Source organism: Ilyonectria robusta (assembly GCF_021365365.1).
Source record: "Ilyonectria robusta strain PMI_751 chromosome Unknown BGZ61scaffold_10, whole genome shotgun sequence".
Lineage (NCBI taxonomy): Eukaryota > Fungi > Ascomycota > Sordariomycetes > Hypocreales > Nectriaceae > Ilyonectria > Ilyonectria robusta.
Genome location: NW_025764444.1, coordinates 453904 through 476238, shown reverse-complemented (window position 1 = coordinate 476238; position 22335 = coordinate 453904). Strand labels below are relative to the sequence as shown.

Here is a 22335-nt window from a genome sequence, read left to right as displayed (position 1 = left end):
GGATAGTCAAGATTCTGGATTTTATTGGCCTCAGTTGTAAAATGCCTCCAGAGCTTGTGGTGTGACTGCATTGCTCCGGCGCAAATCGTCGGTACACCGCCCCACGACCACAATTGCACATTAGACGAGGTGCGCAAAAAGTGCAAATGGACAGAACCCCAAAACCCCTCAAGTACAGATACACTCTGTGAAATCGCCTGTCTGATTGCTTGGGGAGGAACTTGATACCCCGCAACGGTACAGCGCATTGTCGAGGCGGAGTGTAGTGCATGAGACAAGGCTAAAAGTGCAGCGATGACAGTCCTCCTTAAGGCTCCAAGTAAACAACTGTGCTTCTGCTCAAAGAAGCATGTACAACTGTGCGGATGAACTTCAAATGCTGACCTTCGAATTCCGCTTCCCACTACACCATCATCCAGATCCGACTTCAAAGCCTGCTCCAACCTGATCGCCTGACCCTGCCGCGGCACTGTGCCCGCAAACTTCTGCACATCCGTATGCAGCATGTTGAAGTTGGGTGTACTAGTGTATACAATTGCGAGTTGTAATTTTGCATGGAAGGCTGGGCTTACGCCAGCTACGATGCACACCGGTAGGCACACGGATAATGTCGGATTCTTTCAAGTGCCGCGGATGATCACATGCTACTTGAAGTGTGAACGCCATGCCCATTCACCTAATGCGCAGCCTGAAAGTTACGGGCGTAGCTGAACAGCAAGTTGGGCTGCTACCGTGCCACCACGATGGCCAGGTTGTACACAGCTCGCACCTGATCGTGTACCCCTGTGTTCCTATACATATACATACATCCCCATGGCTCTTCGCCGTTTCGCTCAAATCTACAGCCTACAATCCGGCGTTTACCCTGAAAACGCTTCTTGTTACTGGGCCGAGGCACGTTATTTTGATCACCAGACAATAACTGCGAGTCAGTGTTGACGCAGCTTGTTCCCAATCCTTCTTGTACCTCAACTACAGGTCTACAACCGTAGCGCTATGATGCAGCCAAGTGAGCTGAAGACTTTGATGACAGTGTTGCACTGCCACCGCAATCATGGGCCCCAAAGTGAAATATTGTGCGGCAACTGGATACAAAGGTGAATTGTGCCGGCCCATCTGCTCTACGCTTGACTCTTGGAGTACATTATGCTGGAGCTTATATTTGTTTTAACACTTAAATGCGCAGACCTCGTGTAATCCCGATCGCCGACCGTTTACGACTTAGGTTCTGAGCACGCTTGAGCTATTCTTGGCATAGTTAGTACATTGATCTAGATATCTATGTTCTCCGTCAGCCAAATTCCTCTTTTTACTATCGCATTACGACTGATCAGCCTCCACCTTGTTGAGAAACCTCCAAATAATATCCCACATGGCGACGGGGTTGGAATACATTGGGAAATGCCCAGCACTGGGTATTTCTGCCAGCTCTACACTACTGGAAGCTAGCTTCGGCAAATAACTCAACGTGGCATGCTGCTCACCAAACATGAACATTCGAGGAAAAGGTGCAGCGATGAACTTGGCTACCAACCCTCCGTTATCAGAGTGGTTGACCATCGACTCGAATATCCCTTTGATTGCTTCCGCCCTGACCCGATCGCGTAAACCGGCTGCATATATTCCGCTTGCGTAGAATGGCGACTTCAACGTTCGTTCAATAAAGTAGTCGAGAAACTCCTGTGGATCCTTTTCGGGATGGTCGAAAATTTGGCGAGTGATGAAGCAATCCTCTGCTGCAAGGTTACCCTTGATGTCGATGAAACTGGCGACGCCATGGGGAATTCGACTAGCCAGCTCCAGGGCTGTCAGACCACCCATGGAGTGGCCAATGAGGTGGAATCTTTTGATGTCGAAATGTTGAAGGACAGCTTCAGCCGTAGCGACCAGAAATTCAATATTTGGCTTTGAGAGATTGTCACAGACAGTCTTCCCACAACCAGGGGCGTCATACGCAATGAAAGGGCGGCCGTGGAAAGCTTTGTTCAGGGCAATGTCGATATAGTCTTCTTTAGTGCTTCCCCAGCCATGCAAGAACAGGATGGGAATGAGTCCACCCTCACGCCGAACGACGGCAATGTCCAAGGTGGTATTATCGACCGTCATATGCAGTCGCTCATGAATGAGTTGAGGCTGAGGCTTCGCGGTTTTAATTGCCATGTTGATATGTGTGCAGCAGTTAACGATGATGAAGAATAGCAGCGCTCATAGAAATGATAAGAGTCTGGTGATGGTGAAGGTGGCCCGAATTGAACTTTCTGTAGTTGATTTGGGATGAAGCAGTGCTTAAATAACAGTCAATACCTACCAATTTCCATTTTGAACGGGAATGACATAATTTCGATTCTTTTATCACGGCACCAATGCGTCCTCTTCCCGTTTCTAGGCTCAAGGTGCCGACTGCCAAGGCAAATGGGATGATGTGGCCGTGAGTGATTCAGGAAGACACTGACGAGCAGCCAATGGGCGATCTTGTTCTGAAGGGCCAAACGTAAAAAGATCCTCCTTGATGGGGACAATTTATTTTTATTGGAAAACGAAATATGTTCCCGAATTGGCCAGTTTGTCAACGGTCAACAATGCCGAGTCACAAAATCAGTTCGGCGACTTTCGGTAACTGTGTGTGGAGGCCGAGAACTTTACTCAGCTTCGGCATACCTTGCAACTCGCCGAAGTTGAGTTCCAACAACCCACGCATCTTGCATGTAAAATACCTACGAGACCATAATAAAATGCATAATCCCCAGCTCATGCCTTTCGAGGTGACAACCTGACATTTAATGGTGCCTTGATCCAGTTTGTAAACACCTGCATATTTTCGTGGTCGTTCTTCGGATCCCACTCGGCCCAAGACTCATCGCTGATCATGGCGACATCGTTGTGCCATAGCAGCTTCGCTGTAATTAGCCTCTGTTCCATGTATGATAGACTAGTGTGTTCAGTTAGTTGACTCTTAATGAAGTGCTTGTGGACACTTACTTGCGACCAATGCACCCGCGCGGGCCCAGGGAAAAAGGATTGCTTGCGCCTAGCTTGTCCGTCGCATTGGCCTTGTCAAGCCACCTTTCGGGTCGGAACTCGTACGGATCTTTGAAGTTGTCCTCAGTGTGAGTCGCCGCCCACATGCAAGTCGACACGGTGGTACCGGCGGGGAGGAAATTCCCATCCACACTGTCGCCACCACCGGGGACGGCTCTTGTGAAACCGATGGGAGCACTGGGAAAGATTCGCAGGCCTTCCTCGAGCACTGCTGACAGCCATGGTAGCTTGACGAGCTCTTCATACGTAATGTCTTGGTCACTTTTGAAAGAGCCTCTGATTTCAGCGACAAGTTTGTCCAAGACATCTCTATTCTTGGGTCTGAGAAGGTGGTTGAAAAGCCCTGCCATGAAGCTTCCCGTCGTCTCGGAGCCGGCGATAATGAACAGGGCACCGTTGACAATAATTTCATCCTGGTTCAAGTTTTCCTTGTCTTTCTGGTTCATAAGATAGTATAGGAAGTCTCGGTGCTGATGACTTCCGGTTTGTTGGATTCGTCGCATGATCTTCTCCCTTGAGTATTGGAGATGCTTCCTCCTTTGGTCACGCAGCTCCGTTGGTGCAAACACTTTGAGGAATAGATGCTGCAATTTGCTGCCCGTTGTCGCCAGCCGGCGGCTCGCCTGTTCGATGGCACCCGCCTTAATGGACTCCGAGATGACCGGAACCCAGAACCTGAGGTCGCTGCTCGTCAGGCAACCGAATGGCTCACCAAGCGAAAGATGGCCGATGATGTCGAAAGTTGTGTAAGAAAACCAGTCGGCGATGTTGCAAACCTGACCAGTGCTCGCAAACTCGTTCATCTTATCACGGAAAATATCAACGTAGTTTTTGATGAGATATTCTTGTTCTAGGAGGGCCTTGGTGCTGAAGGCGTGCGAGAGAGCTCGGCGTTGACGTGTATGGTCGACATCACCGGCCATGGTGATAGTGACGACACCAGGAACTGTTTGGATTGATCCGACGTGAACTGGATCTTTGTGAAAGTTCTGATGCCCAGGACGGCTGCCGTAGATATCTTTCCATGATTTTTCCGAGTTGAATGACAGCTCCGTCGGTGTCAGCCGAACAACAGGCCCGTACACATCATGCAGCTGTTTGACGTAAAATGGAAGGCGGCCGCGGAGGAGCTTATAGCTTAAAGGGATCGAAGAGACGCGATTGAAAATAGGACCGGGATATTTCGCTAGAGGGTGGAAGTACAGACGGCACACTCCAACAGCAATGAGATAGATGGATGTCTGAACCCGGTCAAATTTGAAGCTTGTAGATTTGACGGGGTTATCATACCAGAGCAGCAAGACCGACGACGAGCATAGAAATGCTGACAAGGTCCCAGAAGGAAGCATTCGGCACGGCCATAATCGCCATAATAACGGCACTTGGCACAGCAACAAGAAGGCTGTTTGCTGACTGCCGAAAATCTCACAAGAGAAGTGGCCGTCAATTGAAAATGCATTCATTTATGGAAATTTGGGCTTGTTCTTCCCCACACCTAGGATCGGATATGGACATCCGGGGTTGGTGTTAAGTAGTTAGCAGCCGGGTCCGTAGCGCCGAGAAGCAGCGAATACGCTTGGAGGAAATGTCAGCCCCTAGTATCGGTAATCGGGTTTATGGAGAATGGTTTTCCTGTCGGGCTGTTGTTATCCAGATCTAAATGGAGATGCAATAGCACCTATGGGTTGAGTTCCTCTGTTGCTGCTGGACGCGGTATTTTCCTTGAAGCCGTGGCTCATATCTTTCGTCGAAAAATGGCCCACGAATTGAGTTAGATGGAAAATTTGTGATTCATTTACCTAAATATCGTATGTATGTTCTTCTGCCCGCTCATTGTCTTTGGTATTGTGAGGTTATTGCCAGTCGGTATTCTCCCTATTGCAAGATGCTTCCTGACTTCATTTTTCCCAATGGGGTCGGCTAGATGCACTGATACTGAGATGGAGAGTCAATATCTATAGTAGCAACTTTCTTTCATGCCTCTGCTTCGCCCCTCTCGAGTTCATCTATTGCGTGATAGAAGTCCCTCTTGTTCAATTCGCCCTCTACCGCGACCTCCCTCGCCGTTCTCCCCTTTCCATCTGTAGCCGTAAGTTCAACGCCCTTCATGAAATCACACCATCTGTCTTTATCAGATTCCATGCGTCCATTATCATCCAGGATCAGTTCCGCCACCGTTTTGCCTGCTTTGTTAGGTAAATTGATGTCCTCCCTGCATCTGTAATTGCCCAATAGTTGATAGAATATTTGGCGTCTCTCTGTGCAGAACCAGATGCCAGTCAAATCATCGTCTGCCAAGTAATGCAATGCTGTGTTTCCATTGCTATCACTTGACTCGTGGATCAGCACCGGCATGCAGCAATTCAAGCAAGCAGCCTTGTAACTCTGCCATGTCGATATACAAGTTACGCTTTGGGTGAAGCCGCATTCGTCGAAGAGCAGCGTGTAAAGGATATGTCCCGTGCTGATCAGGTTGGCTGACCAGCGAAGGGTACCTGGAAGAAAGGATACGCAGGGTGCGACGAACAACTGCAAGGCTATGGAAGCGTGCGTTCTGGTTATTTTGCTCTTCAACGAGAAGATGGTGCAATGCGTTCTTGCCTTGATGGTCTACCGCGAGAGGGTTAGCTCCGAGCAGGAGAAAGACATCAACGAGTGTCTCGGTCCCGGGATCTGGATAGTCCCAGTCTGTAGGGCCGGAGTCTAGATCCCATTCTGGATATGGGTTGCTGTCAAAACCTCCAACATCCGAGTTCCATGAAAGATCAGCTAATCCAGTCCCAGCACGAGCATCTGCACCAAGAGCACTTCGGCAAGCACTCAGTAAAGGCGTACGGCCTTGCGGATCACGGTGCTCAATGTTCAATGACTCCAGAAACCCAGGGAAGTCCATAAATGGCTTGAAGCGGCCGCTGTCTTCGATAATGGCATGGAGAACATGCCTGACACCCGGTCGATGCGGTGCCTCCTCGTCTTCAATGTCGTCGTCCGAATTGTGCACCATTTTATCGCCCAAGTCATCCCACTCTACTTCGCTTGAAACGTCCGGAATCGCCCTTCGTGGGGGATCTTCACCAGGGAAGGGTGCTCGGGGGTGCGAATCGCGAGGGGGGTGGTATAAAGCTTGGGGAAATTCCAAAAACGGGTCGGCTCCGTGCTTAAGCAGAGAGGTGACCATTCGGAAGTTTTCGTCCTTGCTCTGTTGGCTTGCATTTCTGGCATAGGCGGCAGAGTAAAGGGGAGGGAGCCATTGTTCACCATGCAGTTCAAACTGCGGCGGCGGGCCCTGATAAGCCCAGTCTGGCTCAGTCTCGGAGAGCAATTGGCTAGCTTTTCCTGGCAGGTAGTTGGGATCAGCTCCTGATGACAACAATTTATCCAACTGATCCGGAGCGCCGCGGTTGACGGGATGAGAGGTGATAATTGAAAGTTTAGTCACTTCATAAGGCGATGGGGTCGGGGAAGGCATTGGATCAGAGTTGGGGCGAGAATATATTGAATAGAGAGACAAAATGGCAACAAAGAAGCACTCGACTTGACTAGGATCGATCGAAGGATTCAGAAATCTCTAGCAGCGAGGGAGACCCATGCCTCAAGATTATTTCGAGGGTGAAAATATGGGAAATGATCAACACCTTCGCCAAAAAACGACTGCGGCGTCAGAGCGGAGGTGTGGAGGAAGCCAATCCCGGCTATTCGGCACTCCACGGATAACACCATATGCACGCTCCCAAACAGGCAACGGCCAACAGCCTTAAGTATGGCCCCGAAGAAATTGGGCTCTGTTACTCTAAAAAGGGCATCTTTTGATGACCTGGTTAGTCCTAGCTGCAGCCCGAGACCGAGACAACATCGCAGAGGCACCTCTACAAGAAGCAGTCAGTGGTAACAGACAGCCATACTTGAAAAGAAGGACTGATTCAGAAAACCGAGCCTAGTCACCGCCGTTTTATTACACAAACCCCCTTAGAAGCCGATGTTGCTACGGTGAGTGACCGAGTCAAGGGAAGAATGGATACTATTGAGAAGCTCAAGAGTGCTTGCTAGCCAGGATTGGTTTGAGTATATACAACGATCAAAGAATTAAGCCTTCCTGCTTTCGAAATTGCGGTCTTATCGTATACAACGTGGGAAACAGTATAATTTGAAGTGGCTCTTGGAGTGTCGCATTCTGTCACGCTAACTCCTCAGACCATGAGTGGAATTCACACTGCAACAGAAGGCGCTGACAGTTTAATATATTTGGAGTGTGCTTTTTAGCTTCTCTCGATATTATGAGATAGATTAAAACTAAACTGTAAATAATAGAGACGTACGCTTAGTACTACACCCAGTACCAGAAAAGACAGTAGCCTCATAATAAAAGACAGTTATATAAGAGATGTGCATTATGTAATATGGAGTCTTGGGGCATGGTAGGTGTAGGGTGGCCACGGCTGAGGACCTTTTCTTGTTGATTTTAACTGAACCTATCGTGGGGTGTCAAAGTCTGACCGGGGTTTTGAGGTGCTAAATTGCTTTATCAGTGGATTGGAAGACGAGGCCGCGGGCTTTTGCTGATGCCGTGCAGTGTCTACAGTCATTTAGTAGTTTTATCTCGAGCATGTGCAGTAGGGTGAGGTATCAATGTAGACAGGCTTGGCCACAATGGTAATGGAAGTGGCTGAGATGCAGGCTCCGCGGTATCATCGTCAAACTGCGCGCCTCCGCCACCAAGATGACGATAGTGAAGTGAGCTTAAAACTGCCGATGGGGCCTTCTGTTGAAAGGATCGGACGGGGCAGATGGATGTCTGCTAGAAGTAGGAAATCTCGCCGAGATAGCGTTTGTTATAAGTATGTCCAGGAGGGAACGCCTCAGCTCATTTAATGTGGCCCAGCTCGTCGTGCGGCTGAGAATATTCCTTATCGCTTGCGCATAGGAAGCTGTATTTATTGCCGAATCATCCCCCAGCCATTCTATCAGTTACACTGTGCTGAGGTTGGACAAGGGAATTCTTACAATATCTCACCCAATTGTGGTACAGTGTAGACATGGACATCGGCCGATATCACCCCATAAAGACGCCCTGTGTGGCCCCCGTGGTAAGACGAAGGAAGATGGGGACGCGTACGGATGTGCTGCCTTGTGTAGGTTGAGAGAGCCAAGACATTGGTGCGTAATTATCTCACATAATTGAGGCGAGGTGCATACAGCTGCAGATTGAAATCATCACTGACGCAGGGGCTGAAGACAGCCCTGAAATATTCCATTATAAATACCGCAATGCACCTGGTCTCCGAAGAAAACTTCCTCTCAGCCCCCAAATATCAACGACCCTTGAAAGTGCGACTCACTCTGAATGCAACGTTCGCTTCTTGCAACTAAAGTGTGGTACGTTGGCTGTTTGGCCACATGATGTGTGACAAGGCTCAGGTCAAACGGATGATTAACTTTTCATAACTTAGTCACTGAGGGATCTTTACTTCAATTGCATTCTTGAAACCAGCAAAACAATCAGCAAGTCGAAATGAGCGTTCAAGTTTCTCCATTTGAATTCAAACCCTTCGAGTACACCAAGCTTCCATCATCCTCAATTTGTTTACTCTCGTTTCTCAAACGATCAGACCCGATTGAACCGAATTCAATTTCCGGCGTTCCTTTGATCGAATGTTTTTTAGAGTCAGTAGACATCAATACCAACCCCAAGTACGATGCGCTGTCTTATACTTGGGGCAATCCACACGAGCGACCAAATTCCATCATCGATGATTATGCCATCACCCATAAATGGCCAATAGCTGTTAATGGACGACTTGCCTTTGTAAATAAGAATCTCTATGAGGGATTGTGTCATCTCAGACAGGTCCGCATTACTGAAAATGCTGATGAGATTGATCGACGGCAAAAGCCTTTCAACAATGCGGAGATGATCCGGGCTGCAGAAGAAAGGAAGCTCAAAGACAATTACGACATCGATCGACGGCTATGGCGTTATAACAAGACGGAGTTGATCCACGTTGCAGAATCTGGGAAGCTAAAAGACATGGAGACCTGCATTTGGCTTGGTGCCGATCTTCAAAGCAAGGACTGCTTCGGCGAGACCGCATTGCATTATGCAGCCGAGAATGGGCGGTTGGAGATTGTCAAGACTCTACTGGAATACGGCGCGGACCTTACTGTGCTCGACTCGGCCAGGCGCACTCCCCTAATGTGTTGTTTGCAACGAAAACGTGGCCAGCACCAGAAGGTGGCTGAACTGATCCGCAGCTGGAAAGGTCCAGGCGAAAAGCTCAAGCAATTCCGTGACTGGAAAGCTTCGGGGCGGCCTTCAGTCCCCGCTACCACAATCTTCAAGATTGGAGGGCCATTTTGGATTGATTCGGTATGCGTCAACCAGAGCAACATCACGGAGCGCAACGAACAGGTTGCGATGATGTCACAAACTTACGGAGCAGCGCAGTCCGTTGTAGCTTGGCTCGGTGTTGCTGATCACAACACCAAAGCTGCGCGCGATGCTCTGAGCATAGTCGGACGGAACGACACAAACAAACTCCGCGCATCCTTTTCACGATATTATCAGCAACTAGGGAGCGTAGACGAAGACGACAAGCCAAATGGGATTCTGCTTTCCATAAATGATATTAGGGCGGTTATGGAACTGCTCCAGAGGTGCTGGTTCCGGCGAACATGGGTTGTCCAAGAAGTGGCACTCGCAAAGGAAATCACGCTCTATTGCGGCCCGTATAAATTCGATTGGATGGAGATCTTTGTACTCCTGCAGCGTGATTTGGGCAGCTTTGGTGGACAATTCTACAAGACAATGAATGGGAAGCCGACCAACAAGTACGACAATTTATCGAGTGGGTGGACGAGACGATCAGGTGTTTCCGCTTTAGTGGACATCAGAGTGCGGACCCGGCCCGACATCACCGAATCAAAGAACATACGAGTCGTTCCCAAAGGTAGATGGATCAAGGCTTGGAGGTCAAAATTGACACTTCCCGTTTTACTCGTCCTCACCTGGGAAACCATGGCAACGGACCCCAGGGACTGTATTATTGCCCTACTCAGCGTTGCGAATACTCGAGAAGCTGGCACGAAGATCATCGCAGATTACAGCAAATCGACATCGGAATTGTTTGCAGAAACAGGGAAGATCCTCATTGAAGCGAAGGGAGACAACAGGGTGCAACACCTTTCACGCAACTACATAGAAGACTTCGAGCCGCTCGAGATACTCTCATTTATCCAGGCACCACTTACCCCACGCGAACGCCCAGCTGGAATGCCGTCGTGGGTACCGATGTTTCACTGGCCACTGACCACTGGGAGGATCTTTTGGCCAACCTTGCATGCTGCGAGGAACACAGCTTTGGCCATGCATCCGTCAAACCCCGGTACTCTGAAGCTTGATGGCTTCATTTTTGACACTGTCGTCGAAATAGAAAGTCAACCTCCTGAGGCTATCAACTATGCTTCGTGGCTCAACATCACATCTCACCTCGACCCGGTCTACCCCACCGGAATGAGCCGCGTTGAGGCTCTTTGGCGATCAATACTGGCTGAGACAATTCCATCTGATAAATTTACAATATGCAAGCATGCATTTAAGGATTTATTCACCCCGTTAGCCCGGAAAAATGATTCAATTGCTCAACAGATCAATGACCTTCGAGAATCTGACATCTCTAACTTCTTGCCTTCCATTGATGAAATCAACAGGGACAGCAGAAGTCTTGGGCGCGGAAAGCCGGATTTCCTTCGATTAGGGATCCAACATGGATATCGAAATCGATGCTTAATGCGTACCAAAAAAGGATACCTGGTGCTTGGCCCACGAGCTTCCATGGTCAATGACCAGGTTTCATTACTGTCTGGAGGTCGAACGGCCTACATTCTCCGTCCACAGGAAATAACTAGGCAGTATTCGTTTGTGGGGGAGGCTTTTGTGGAAGGAATAATGCAAGGTGAAGCACTGTTGGACAAGGAGTTTAAGTTTGTGCCTATCGAACTTGTATAGCATTGTCACAGCCTCTGAAAAGATTTACGGCGCAGTAAGTAGTAAGATGGAACCTAATGCCTGAGTAGAGAAACATGACTAACATACGCCCGACCATGTGATATAGGCCTTGCACTTTTCACTTGATTTGAGTGTTTGGGATTGGGAGCCCGGCAAATATGACGATGTAAGGGATTAAGTTGTACGTAGTATTGAGGCGATGACAGACGCCTATTTTTTGCCACCTTGACAGGAATATATTAGTGAGAGTGGCTGTTTTGGGCTAAAGAGTATGCTGTTACAGTTAGTTATGAATGACTCGTAAGCTAATAAGAGTGGCAGCATGCACAAATAGTGGGCGATCTTGCATAGCATACCAAGAAATATTAAATGCGATGAGCTACAATGAAATGAACTTATAATGGCTGCGTTTCCTAGGTTAACTATTCCCGCTTCTCCCTCTGCTTTTTGGCCATTTTGCAAAACTGCATAGTCGACAAGAGATGATACCAGAAAAGGGTTGACCAAACAAGGAGCATAATAGCAGTAGCACCTAAAACGAAGGCTATTGAGAATAGAGCTACACCATATGAGAATTTCTGGAAGCGAATGTTCTCTCTAAACCTGTCGGTAGACACTGCTACCTGCATAGCAGATAGAACAACAGTAAGGTAGATGAAGACGGCCAAAAACCAAGTGAAATTTCTTTCAAAAAAGGTTGTGTAGCGCATCGATGGTGACATAAAACCATGGGTTACATTATGTAGGGAGAACCCGGCGGCACCATAGCGGTAGAGAGAATTGAGGCGAGTTAGACGAAGCTCACCGTAATGGTAGCGACTGTCTACCTGGCATAGTCTGCGTGCATCGACGCGGTCCAAGAATTCAACCATGAATGAAGTCCAGGCGTCCCAGTCAATTTCACTGGGTAGAAGACCGATCTCTTTCGCGAGGCGCAGGTCGCTCTTGGAACAGACCAGCCATGCATAGGATAGAAGTAGGCCACAAGCACTCTTATGAAGTGCATCGTCGTTGCAAAGTTCGGTTCTCCAGAAGTCGAAGTTTAGAAGATATGTAGGCAGTGGTTTAATGAAAATGGATTTATCGTGCCACACGAGATGCTCATCGGGGGACTCGGTGACGTAAATCGTTCGCAAGAGTAGGTGCTGGCGATGAAGAGGTCGGGCAAATCTTGGCAGGCCGGCGAGCCAGAGATACCGGTAGACTTTGCCGAGTCGAAGAGTGTGAAGATCAGCACTGAGATATGCACTCTTGTCCTTTCCTCGATCACAGCACAGATCGTTGCCCCAGACGCGGTGTGTGAGGGTCGTGGCCGTCAATAACTTGAAACTCTTTGCCTCTGAGAATGGCGGTTCCAGCCGTTCATTCTAGGGACATTAAAGTCTGTCTTGTTTTGTAAAGTCACAGGTGAACTTACTGTTCCGGTATTCATGGGGGCAGTGTTCTGAAAGCAGTTTGAAGACGTGAATGCGTGATATTTGGCTGTGCGTTGTTCAGCCGTCCCAGCCTTACTCGAAGATATGATGGTATCCTAATACCGGGTGTTAGCATATGCAAATAAGAATATGGAACAAAGAGAGAAAATAAATTAAACGCGGCCGCCGCGACCCTGAATTTGCGCTTTCACTAATAAACTTGGCTGGATCTTGGCCATCTTTGTCTAAATTGATTGTATCCCTAGGATACTGACACGGTAGTTTACAGAGGACCATGCGGCTTAATATATGTTCTGTTGAACAGGTGTCCTCTAGGCAAAGATCGTTTATTCTTATCACGGAAATGAACTGCATAGCCTGATTTTCTGGTTAACCAGCCCGCTATTGGTTGCCAAGAAATGGGTGGTGTTGGTGGCTGTCAAAATGTGAACTAACCTGGCTGAATCAAATAAGACGCGTGATCCAACCTTGGGCGGGGAAAATGCCATAAGGACCTGACGGAGGACCTCTTTCATCCTCAATTTGTAGCAACGAAAATGATACGCGAAGATAAATTAACAACTGACAGTGGTCGGATGGAAAATGGAGTATACGCCCACCGCTTCGTACTTCGTAGGTATTCTTGTTGACAGACTCCGCAACCAATTTAGCAAGGACTGATGGTGTAAGTCATATCCTATCAACCGTAACCGCTTCAACTTGGTCAAATTCTCAGAACATGACCATATATTGGCCACATTTCTTGAAGAAATCGGAAGACTTGCAGTACGGATGCCCAAGGTTCGATTTGAGGCTCGCAATGCAGAACCGAAACGACGTTTTTGGAATGACTTCCTTGAGATGTTGACTTAGATGGCCATTAATATCACTTCCACTTATTACAACATGACCGATATCATTCTTCTGGCAAGAGCCCACTGGGAAACAGCTGCCGTGTTCGGGTCCCACCGGTCTTGCTTTAGAGACGCAATGGCCCTCGGCCCATCTGCGAATGATGGCTGAGACGATGAGCTAAAGAGGCGGTAGCACAGTCACTGGAAGTCCTGCTCGGTCTGCTTGCTATCGCGTAGGCGCCGGAGTCTTGGACATCTAATCGCGCGGACCTGTTCACGGAGGATGACGACCATTGTGAACTGGAGGAACAGCTTATGTGCTGCTAAATGCTTTGCCAAGCTGAAGCATGGCGTCAGAGTTTGCTATCATACTTATTCTAATCCAAGGTTGTTGACTGCAGACAGCAAGGTCGTTGACTGCAGACAATAGGGTTGAAGTCAGAGGGGTTGAATGGAAGCTTCAGGCAGAGACCGGTGGGCAACAAGCTTATTGTTCAGCTACTGTTTCTTCTGGTGCTGGGTGTAGCACTTATTGTTTATTCCTACTGTTTGAGATTACTGTATGGCTTTGATCTGTCTGATGATATTGAGTAAAGCTAAAAAAAAAACCAAATACTTATTCTAATCTATTTCCCTGGCTTCCAAGAGTTGCACCAAGTCTGAAGACTGGTCAAGCCTAACCTTGATCTCTCGTGCTCTCCGCTCCATCCCTTGACTCGTGTTCAGTTTGGACAACTCCTTGTCCCCATCCACATCCGACACAGGCATACCGCTCCAACCAACCCCACCTGGACCATGGAATATGAGAGCCAGGACGTCTGCCTTCCACAAGGGCGTCCCGTCGTAGGCCGTTAACAGGGCAACGGTAATGAGCAACGCCACGACGAAGCCGGCTATGACTGAAGGAAGTATGATCCAGAGCCAGTGGACGTTTATGCACGTCGCATAGTGGAATTCCTCCCCTTTGGCCGGTGCGCTGTGGTTCACGTTTCCTGTTTGACGCAGCATTGTCGTCATGTGCGTGGCTACATGGGAGAACTTAGCAGAGAGATCGTCAATGTCGACCTTGGAGTTGTTGTAGAGTAAGACCGGTCCACCCTCACCGGACAGGGATGAAAATGGCTGAACATTTGGCCGCACCTTGGGGCCAACAGTGGAACAGTCGTTCTGGATACAGCCAGTTGAGACGTTTCCGCTGAGGGCGGCTGCGACGTAGAACCAGTTCGTCTGGATTGCGTGGCTCATCATGTAGAGGCACCGGTGGCTCAATAGTGATTGAGGGAATGGTGAATCGGGGCCGATATCGTTGTACTTGTCGCCGCCAAGCTGGAATAAATCACTGTCGACAGCGTATGCCGCCCACCGGGGCGATGCCGAGGAAATATTGTAGCCAATTTTGCGAAGTTCCCGAAGCTCTACATCGTTGATACAATGGAGATCGAGAAGACCGAGGGTGTCCGCGCCTGCCAGTGTCTCCGGCGGGTTCACCAGTTCCTCCATAGATGATGGGCTTTCCTCGATGACCTTCTCCACCAGAACACCGGCTTCGACAGATGCCTTGTATGTGCGAGTGCAGAACCGCAGTGTGCAGTTTGCTGATCCGTAGCCTCTACAAGGCCATGTATTGTTGGTTGACGAGTCCTCACAGCCTTGCAAAGGCTCCATGGTCAAAGGGTTGACCTTTGCTTGTGAGTACGTCGTCTGCCCCCAGACAAGCTCGATCCCCCATATGACGAATCTTCGCCATTGCGGATAGAGCCTGGTGTCTACGCGGAAGAGCTGGGATTCGGCCCGCATCGGAGTCCAGCTAACATTCGTCAACCCGTAGCTATCAAAGGGGACTGAGGTGACGCGATCGGCCCAAACCACGCTCTCTTGGTACGTTGCGTTGGCGCAGTCCACGACAGAGCCATTCTCCCGTCTGCAAGTCTTCGTAATAGTTACGTTGCTGGACACGTCTTCACATGTTGAGCAGATGCCAGCGCTCGTGTAGGGAGTCGAGAAGGTGCAGTTTCCTGTCGTACACCCGGTACTGGCGAGAGTATCAGGACTGCCGACGAGGCCCGACAAGATGGCCTGGGCAATTTCCGGATCTCCACTCATAGCGGAGGACACACCACTCCTTTGAACGATGTAGTTCGTCCGTGGCATGCTTGGAGCAACCCGGAGGTTTTCCAGCGGGACGCTGCAGTCGACATACGAGGTAAGCTGCTGTATGAACGGCTCGAGGGCGATAGAGGCGATGACGACGACTGCGCCAAGGGTGATCAACGGCTGTCGGATATGATTCGACCAGAGCCAGCGGAACGCTCCAGGGATATCTCCATGAGATAGGTCTGCAAGCCGAGAAAGGTCGATAAGAGGCCGTTCAGACGAGAACCATGACCACTGGAGCTGGGCGACGCAAGATCCGACGACGTAGATCATGGTTGCCTTCATCACTCCCCCATAGATGGCCAGTAATGTGTTGACAGACACTCCCAAGGGCCATTGGGGAAGAGGCTTGCCTTGGTAAGGGTATATTGTGGCCACGATGGCTGCGAGTGCAGCAAGAAATACCAAGCATGCCAAGAGCTCCAGCTTCCACCCCGAAAATGAGGCCTGAGGCTTTCCTTTCTGAGGCTGCGGCTTTTTGGTCAGACGAAATATACTGGTAACGGTGCTAAGATGTCGGCGAGGGCTTTCAGTCTCTGTCAAAGTCGGAGCATGCGATCCCCCAAGTCCCACCGGATGGTAAAGAGGGCCGGCATCGTTGCGGCGGTTCGAGTCTTGGGCGCTCATATGGGGTAGATGTGGGTGTCGGGTGAGAGATGTCAGAAAACGTCTGTATACCACTCAGAATGCATCAAGTCACAGCGAGGTGGGTGTCCCCTTTATAGTCGCTTGTTGACATAGTGGTTGTCGCCGCTGATAGTGCTCCAGCCACCGCAATGAGTCTCCTAAATGATGACCGCGTTCTCTAACGGTTCCGCCAAGGCGCCTATCTGATAGTAGCGGTTCGTGCATGATGACCACACAGCCGCAGCCTAGGAATAACGGCCAATCAAGCCGGTAGAGTGCACCACTACCTATCAATCAGTGTGTTCAGCTCCGTCTACGCAGCCTCAATGACGAGGACCATTGTCCTTCGCCCCCAAAAGCTCTGCAGACTATTCCGATAACGAAAAACAGCATGGATCGTTGGCCATCGATTCTAATCACGGCTTCACATGTACTGGGTTATCTTTCTACCACTAGCCCCCAGTCCTTACCAGGCTCCGCCTCCGCCACTGTGATCATTTGACGTCCGCTGCCAATATGTAAGGCCACCAATTGAGTCCGGTCTTGCCCACTCGCCTCACGTTGCCTCTTGCTGATATGTGACCAGGTGTCGACCTAGGTATCATCACTGACAGCCTTCTACTCAGCAATAGGAGCTGCAGCACAACAGCCTGCAGCCGCCGCAACAATACATCTTGCACCAAGCGACAATAGCTACAGCTTTCTCCTATACAGCCAGCTACAGCACCTGCAATTTTTTATCTTCTAGAAGGTTGGCTGGCATAGCTACAGCCTGCAGGTAGTAGCCACTGTAGCCTACTAGTAAAATCATATACTATAGGGGGCTATGGTGGTTAGGGCCCTATAAATATAGGGGCTGCAGCTCTATAAACATGGAGGCTGAAATTTGTAATTTTGCGATTTGCGATTCTTGATTCTGTACTTTTGCGCACCTTGCCTAAGGTGCCACTGTATCTTCCAGGGCATCCGGAGTGGTAGCGTCGACTGCAGCGGGCAACATAACAAAGGCTGTAGCAATAGCAAAAAAAGGCACTTAATTCATTCTTTAAGAGTTTACTCAAAGTCCGGTGGCAAAAGTTCACGAGGAAGTTGTGATTCATTCAGGCGGTTGAAGTAAGCTGCCATTACGAATAAGCTTCAATTTAACCTTTGCTCCACCTATTTTCCTTTACGCAACAACTCCTCCCTTCCAATCTAGTGGCCCAAATCACCATGGTCACTTTCCCAGCCAGAATACTCGAATTCTTGAGAGGTTTTGAGGCCTCTGAGAATCTTCCCATTGAGTGGGAGACTAGCTTGCTGTCTTGTTTAGGCTATCCGCTCGTGTCGAATGGGGTGAGCCAGTCTGCACGACGTATCGGATTTGGGCCAACAACGCCGGGCAGGATCTTTTTTTTCTCACACCAAACGATCAGCTAGAGACAGCCCGCGGCATCGCCGCTGAGTTGGGCCTCGATGAAGCCGACGAGGAGCAGCTACGACCTGCCTATACGTCCGAACTTTCTGGCCTGGTGTCTGCTACACCATCGAGGAATCCGATGATGACCCGTTCCGCAACCCCTTTCGACTGCGACGGCTTGTTCTTTTGCCACTATCATGGGCCGGAATGACCCACCAAGAGCGCACCCGCTCTCACAATCCGACACTGAACTACCATGTACTGTTTGGACGGTGCCCTTTCGTGTAGCGTGTGTGACTTTCTTGCGTATTCCAGCTAGCGAGGCGCGCGGAAGTTGGACCCGCACGATATACTTTGGTCACCTGTCCAGTGTGATTGCGTCTGGACTTTTTGACATGAGCTATGAAGAAAACTACATGGAATTCCCGCCCAATGACCAACTGCTTTCAGAAAAGGAGGTGGCAGAAATGGAGCATGCAGTGAGGGAAATCAGAAGCCAGGTCTTTAGAGGCGATGAGGAGTGGATGACGGAGGCATTGGTTGACGTTGTCACAAGGAAGGGCTTGCTAACACAATCTACCTAATACAGTGGACGTGTAAAAGGTCTAACAATATGCCGAATTTACACTGAAAGAGTAAGCTTTTACAAAGTAAGAAAAGCTAACCTAATGAGAGGATTTATACATTATAAATAAAGATAAATAAATAAAATAAAAATTAGAGTTTTAATATCTTGATAAGTTAATAAAAAAGATCAGATAATAATAAAGTTTATTTAGGATAATTTATTTTAATACGCAAATAAAGAATAAAGAATAAAGAATAAAACACGAGTAAAATATAAATGACTTAAATTGAAATATATTCTTGAAGCTAAATACAAATAGATTCGCGTGTAACTTTCCCAGTTTCTCTAGTTCCTATCGGTGCCTATTCTGTCGACGTTCTGTACGCACTGCAAATGTCACTTTAATGAGACAGCCTATTCCTTTTTCGACTACCTATGCGGAAGGTATAGTTATATGCCGCGCATAAAAACCAGGATACGGTATTTGTTACAGAAAGGATGGACAGGAACACTGTTATATGCATTATCCCGGATTTTGCCCCAGAACTATTTCCTTAATCACAGGCACAGCCCGACTATGACGTCCACAGAGGCCCTGTCCTGTACCAAGTCGCGGAGATGTTGGCTACCCAGTTTGACGAAGCTGACGTCAAAATTCTTCATCTAGGCTCCCATGAGCCAGTGCTGGAAATCAAGTGTCACAGGCTGATTTTACTTTTTCGAAAGCGCGATTCTGCCTCATACTAGTGTCGTGTCGGGGTCTGTCCTGGGATTCATACGGATTCCAGCGCCCCGTGTACCGCACATATGTGCACCAAGGGCGCAGAGCTGGTGCGATGCAGGAAATGGAGAACCGCTCAAGGGCAACGGGTATACTTTGAAACGCGAGCTGGAGCCTCTGCCTGAACTGTGGGAGGAGATAGCTGTGCAAAGCGGAGGGTGAAGCCGCTGACGGGGCTTTTTGGCTGATGGATGGCTGCTACCCCAGTGGCGAATTATAAAAACAACGAGGACGGCATTAATGAGGTAATTTAAAAATCTTCAAATGTTACATTTGATTGTAAAGACGTAGCTAGGCTCGGTGACTCCTCTCTTTGACTGCTGCCCTGGTCCAGTGGGCGTACAAAAGTTCTGACAATATGCCTAATTCACACTAAAAGATTCTGTAGTGGACTTAAGTGAGAAACTTTACCTACTGCGCACATGGAGTATGTTTTTATCCATGACCAAGCCATCATACCCACTGCCAACACTATGATGATAGCATGGAGATGGGCATTGTTGCATGAAATGTTTCGATATGGGCGTACCAACAGATGCGGGCTACGGTCCAGTGCCGAATTCCTCGCTGAATGCCCATGTCTCCTCATCAAGGCGGCTTGGGTGCTCCAGGTGTCAGAGCATGAGAAGTCGCTTACTATTGCAGTACTGCTACGCTGCATTCTCATCTAGTTTAGATATACTTGATGAACCCGTCATTGATATTTCCTCTTTCCCCGCAAGGCAAAATGCGAGGCATATACATGCTCCAGTCGTGAGTGGCTGAGTCGGCGCCGCTAGCCGGGACTCGCCCATCTTTGCTACTCCCGCATCATCATCACGCTGAGGAGGCTGTGTCGCAGTGAGCCGACAAAAGTGGAAATGCACCGTCTTATTGGCTTGGTTCTGAGGGTATCACGGCATCTGTAACGCTGTGCAGCAGGCACGCACTGTGGGAATTTCCATTTTGCACCACGAGCTCTCGCGTCCCCCGCTCGCCACCAACTGGACCGCATCTTCACTGCCTCACATCTGCCAAGCGCTCGTCGGCCTTAAAGACGTGCATCCGCCAGCCTCAAAGGCCCAAAGTGCAGCATCGGCGCATTCCACGGCAACTCATTGGCGGCCTTCTCGTTCTCGTTCCTGCACACGCCGCCTCCAAATAACATCTCGACTGCCGTCCCATCATGTGGCCGCTCCCTCAACTCTTCAGCTCCTCCACCCTCTCTCAACCTCATCTTCATCCCCTCGCCGCAGACAGAATGTCGGAAAGTAGCCTCTTCACAGCATTCGGCGCGGTGCTTGGTTACATCGGTGCCGAAGCTGTGACGGAGCTCTCGATTGAAGGCATGCTGTGGCCGCAGCGATTCTACTCCAACTTCACCCTCGCGTCCTTGCCGGTCCTCGTCTTCTTTATGCCCATGGGCGGCCCGCTGCACAAGGCAGCCCTGAAGGCCCTCGACACGATATTCCTACACGGACTGTTCAAGGGCTCGAACCAAGGCCAGATGCTCGGCACATCCTTCTTCCACAAGCTCAACTGGGAGTACACGATGCACGATGAGCATGGCCCGTCCCACACTGGCCCGCTGCGCAATTGTCTATGGTCTCGCGTACTGAGCTACATTCCCATCCCCATGCTCGATCGCGAACGCTGCACCGACGCGGCTCCGGGCGACAGCGCCGAGAAGGGCATCGCCCCGGCCGGGAGATCCACACTTCCGCTCCGCGCCCGGACCGTTGTCAGCCATCTCACATTGTCGAGACCGACGGCCGAAGATCTAGCATCGCAGGACCTTCCTTTTGTCGGCGAGGCTGTTGGCATCCCAGGCCTGCGTGTCTTTTTGGCTGTCTGTGCCAGTGAACTGTCCGCCCTCGTCACTGCCTTTGGCATTTTTGCCGCCTATCGCTCCCTGTGGGCTCTCTTGTGGTTTCTGCCTCTTCTTCTACGACTTATTGGCACCTTCTCTGCTTTGGAGCGTGAGCCCCTCGTTTCGACGTCTTCCTCCGTTGCTAGCGATCCGCCGTGCGACGTCGAAATCCACTGTCCTCGGTCTGAAGGTAGCTTCATGGTTGTCACGGGTCCTCCCGCGCTTGTACTGCAGTTCGTCCGCCACTACGGCCACCCTATCCGCAACCGGTTCCGCGAGGTCGTACAGCTGTCGACCATCATCGCCTTCGCCTTGCAGTTTCCTCTGGGACTATTCTGCTCATCGTTGTGGATGCCTGTCGAGGTGCAGTACGTCTGGCTGTCCTACCAGCTTTATGTAGTCCTGGCGATGCATGTTGTGCGATACTCGGTAGCAGGACGCTCCACAACTACAGAATCCAAGCTAGCCGAATGCCTGGGTCGTGGGAGTCTCCTGCAGACGGCTGGAAAGGACTCTACCACCACCGCGAACGAGTCGGCTGTTTTATTCGGCCACAAGCGAGACGGCGAGGGAACCCTAAAGGCCCAGGTTGCTTTCACTTACCATGAACGATATGGGCAGGGAAAGATCGCCGTTGAGCAACTTCTGCGCCGCCACAAATCGTCACAAGAATAAACCTCGCAAGAGTATGCTGGGATAAGATTGAGCTGGAGGGGATTGCTACGGTTCGGACACCCTTATGATCACCAGACACTTTCGAGAGCTTGATTTGAGCCTGGAGTAGGAACCACGGCAAAGAGGCTTTCGTGTATTCGACATGAATATGAACAAAATACACGACAACCCGGCGGCGGGATGGCTGGATAATATGAGTTGGAGACTCACAAAATTTCCAGGACCTAGAACATGACAGAATGGATATTACGAATGAAATGACGAGAGGGATTCATATGAGAAAACTAAATACCTAGCTCCAGATGCATACGAATTAACCAGATTAGATTGTTTCCCCACTTGCCGAATATCCTTCGTGATCCACTGCACTGTGATGGTTGTGAATTAACAATGAAACTCCACCCAGATCATCCAAAAAGACACCTAATATCGCCCCAACTAGGCGATCTTCCAGATAGAACACCAGCAGCATTTCGAAAACTCTCCCCGTCTACCAAGCTAACAGGAGGAATGTCCCAAAAGCAAATACCCAAACGCTTCTGCCACCCCCAATCACTGTGTCCGGAGCGTTCATAGCGATTAAGCGGATCCCCACCTGCGCCTCGGTTCCTTGTTTTTGTTGAGCGATTGTCCCCAGTAAGAAGACAGAAAGACTTCGGCCAAGGTTACCAAATAGGGCGCTGATGGCATCTGCTAGCTCAAGTTGATTGTCAACTGGGACGGATTGCAGGGTGTATTTTACTGGAAGAATGGTGTGGTTGAGCACCGCGCTCCCATCGAGAGAGATACGAACTGCGGAAGGATCCACACCCTTCCGTCGGGCTGACCACTGGGATTCGGAGTCGGAGATGAACTCCCATGCTTTCCGAAGCGTCACAAAAGAGCACGATTTCCCCTTGAAGTGGCCATAAACAAGGCCATTCGCGCGTCGAATTCCCAATTATGAGGAATGTCTATCAACTAGGCCATCAA

At 49.6% G+C, this 22335-nt stretch overlaps 9 protein-coding genes across 9 annotated transcripts; 2 read left to right on the top strand and 7 right to left on the bottom strand.

The window, feature by feature from the left end:
- Positions 1-993: 993 nt before the first annotated feature.
- Positions 994-2520, bottom strand: BGZ61DRAFT_452017 (b-ketoadipate enol-lactone hydrolase protein). Its single transcript, XM_046245899.1, has one exon. It carries the CDS (start codon positions 2158-2160, stop codon positions 1321-1323), a length of 840 nt encoding a protein of 279 aa, XP_046104146.1. The 5' UTR covers positions 2161-2520; the 3' UTR covers positions 994-1320.
- Positions 2521-2748: 228 nt separating this feature from the next.
- On the bottom strand, positions 2749-4401 carry BGZ61DRAFT_532586 (cytochrome P450 monooxygenase; the record flags this gene model as incomplete). Its single annotated transcript, XM_046253881.1, has 3 exons — positions 2749-2929; positions 2980-4280; positions 4330-4401. The coding sequence occupies 3 exons, from the start codon at positions 4399-4401 to the stop codon at positions 2749-2751; spliced, it is 1554 nt and encodes a 517-aa protein (XP_046104145.1).
- A 491-nt stretch (positions 4402-4892) lies between these two features.
- On the bottom strand, positions 4893-5354 carry BGZ61DRAFT_452014 (uncharacterized protein). The gene has a single exon (XM_046245898.1). The coding sequence runs from the start codon at positions 5179-5181 to the stop codon at positions 5014-5016; it is 168 nt and encodes a 55-aa protein (XP_046104144.1). The 5' UTR covers positions 5182-5354; the 3' UTR covers positions 4893-5013.
- An 11-nt stretch (positions 5355-5365) lies between these two features.
- BGZ61DRAFT_478117 (uncharacterized protein) lies at positions 5366-6508 on the bottom strand (the record flags this gene model as incomplete). Its single annotated transcript, XM_046248977.1, has 1 exon — positions 5366-6508. One exon carries the CDS (start codon positions 6506-6508, stop codon positions 5366-5368), a length of 1143 nt encoding a protein of 380 aa, XP_046104143.1.
- Positions 6509-8548: 2040 nt separating this feature from the next.
- Positions 8549-11041, top strand: BGZ61DRAFT_545273 (uncharacterized protein; the record flags this gene model as incomplete). Its single annotated transcript, XM_046255293.1, has 2 exons — positions 8549-10647; positions 10744-11041. The coding sequence occupies 2 exons, from the start codon at positions 8549-8551 to the stop codon at positions 11039-11041; spliced, it is 2397 nt and encodes a 798-aa protein (XP_046104142.1).
- Positions 11042-11638: 597 nt separating this feature from the next.
- On the bottom strand, positions 11639-12515 carry BGZ61DRAFT_545266 (uncharacterized protein; the record flags this gene model as incomplete). Its single annotated transcript, XM_046255292.1, has 3 exons — positions 12459-12515; positions 11714-12408; positions 11639-11657 (listed from the first exon to the last, which is right to left on the bottom strand). Exons 1-3 carry the CDS (start codon positions 12471-12473, stop codon positions 11639-11641), a joined length of 729 nt encoding a protein of 242 aa, XP_046104141.1. The 5' UTR covers positions 12474-12515.
- A 673-nt stretch (positions 12516-13188) lies between these two features.
- BGZ61DRAFT_478115 (uncharacterized protein) lies at positions 13189-13604 on the bottom strand (the record flags this gene model as incomplete). Its single annotated transcript, XM_046248976.1, has 2 exons — positions 13189-13488; positions 13581-13604. 2 exons carry the CDS (start codon positions 13602-13604, stop codon positions 13189-13191), a joined length of 324 nt encoding a protein of 107 aa, XP_046104140.1.
- A 327-nt stretch (positions 13605-13931) lies between these two features.
- On the bottom strand, positions 13932-16060 carry BGZ61DRAFT_494035 (uncharacterized protein; the record flags this gene model as incomplete). The annotated part of the gene is made up of 4 exons (XM_046250729.1): positions 13932-15812; positions 15870-15932; positions 15962-15998; positions 16038-16060. 4 exons carry the CDS (start codon positions 16058-16060, stop codon positions 13932-13934), a joined length of 2004 nt encoding a protein of 667 aa, XP_046104139.1.
- Positions 16061-19641: 3581 nt separating this feature from the next.
- BGZ61DRAFT_452010 (uncharacterized protein) lies at positions 19642-21699 on the top strand. Its single transcript, XM_046245897.1, has one exon. The coding sequence runs from the start codon at positions 20005-20007 to the stop codon at positions 21361-21363; it is 1359 nt and encodes a 452-aa protein (XP_046104138.1). The 5' UTR covers positions 19642-20004; the 3' UTR covers positions 21364-21699.
- Positions 21700-22335: the final 636 nt, after the last annotated feature.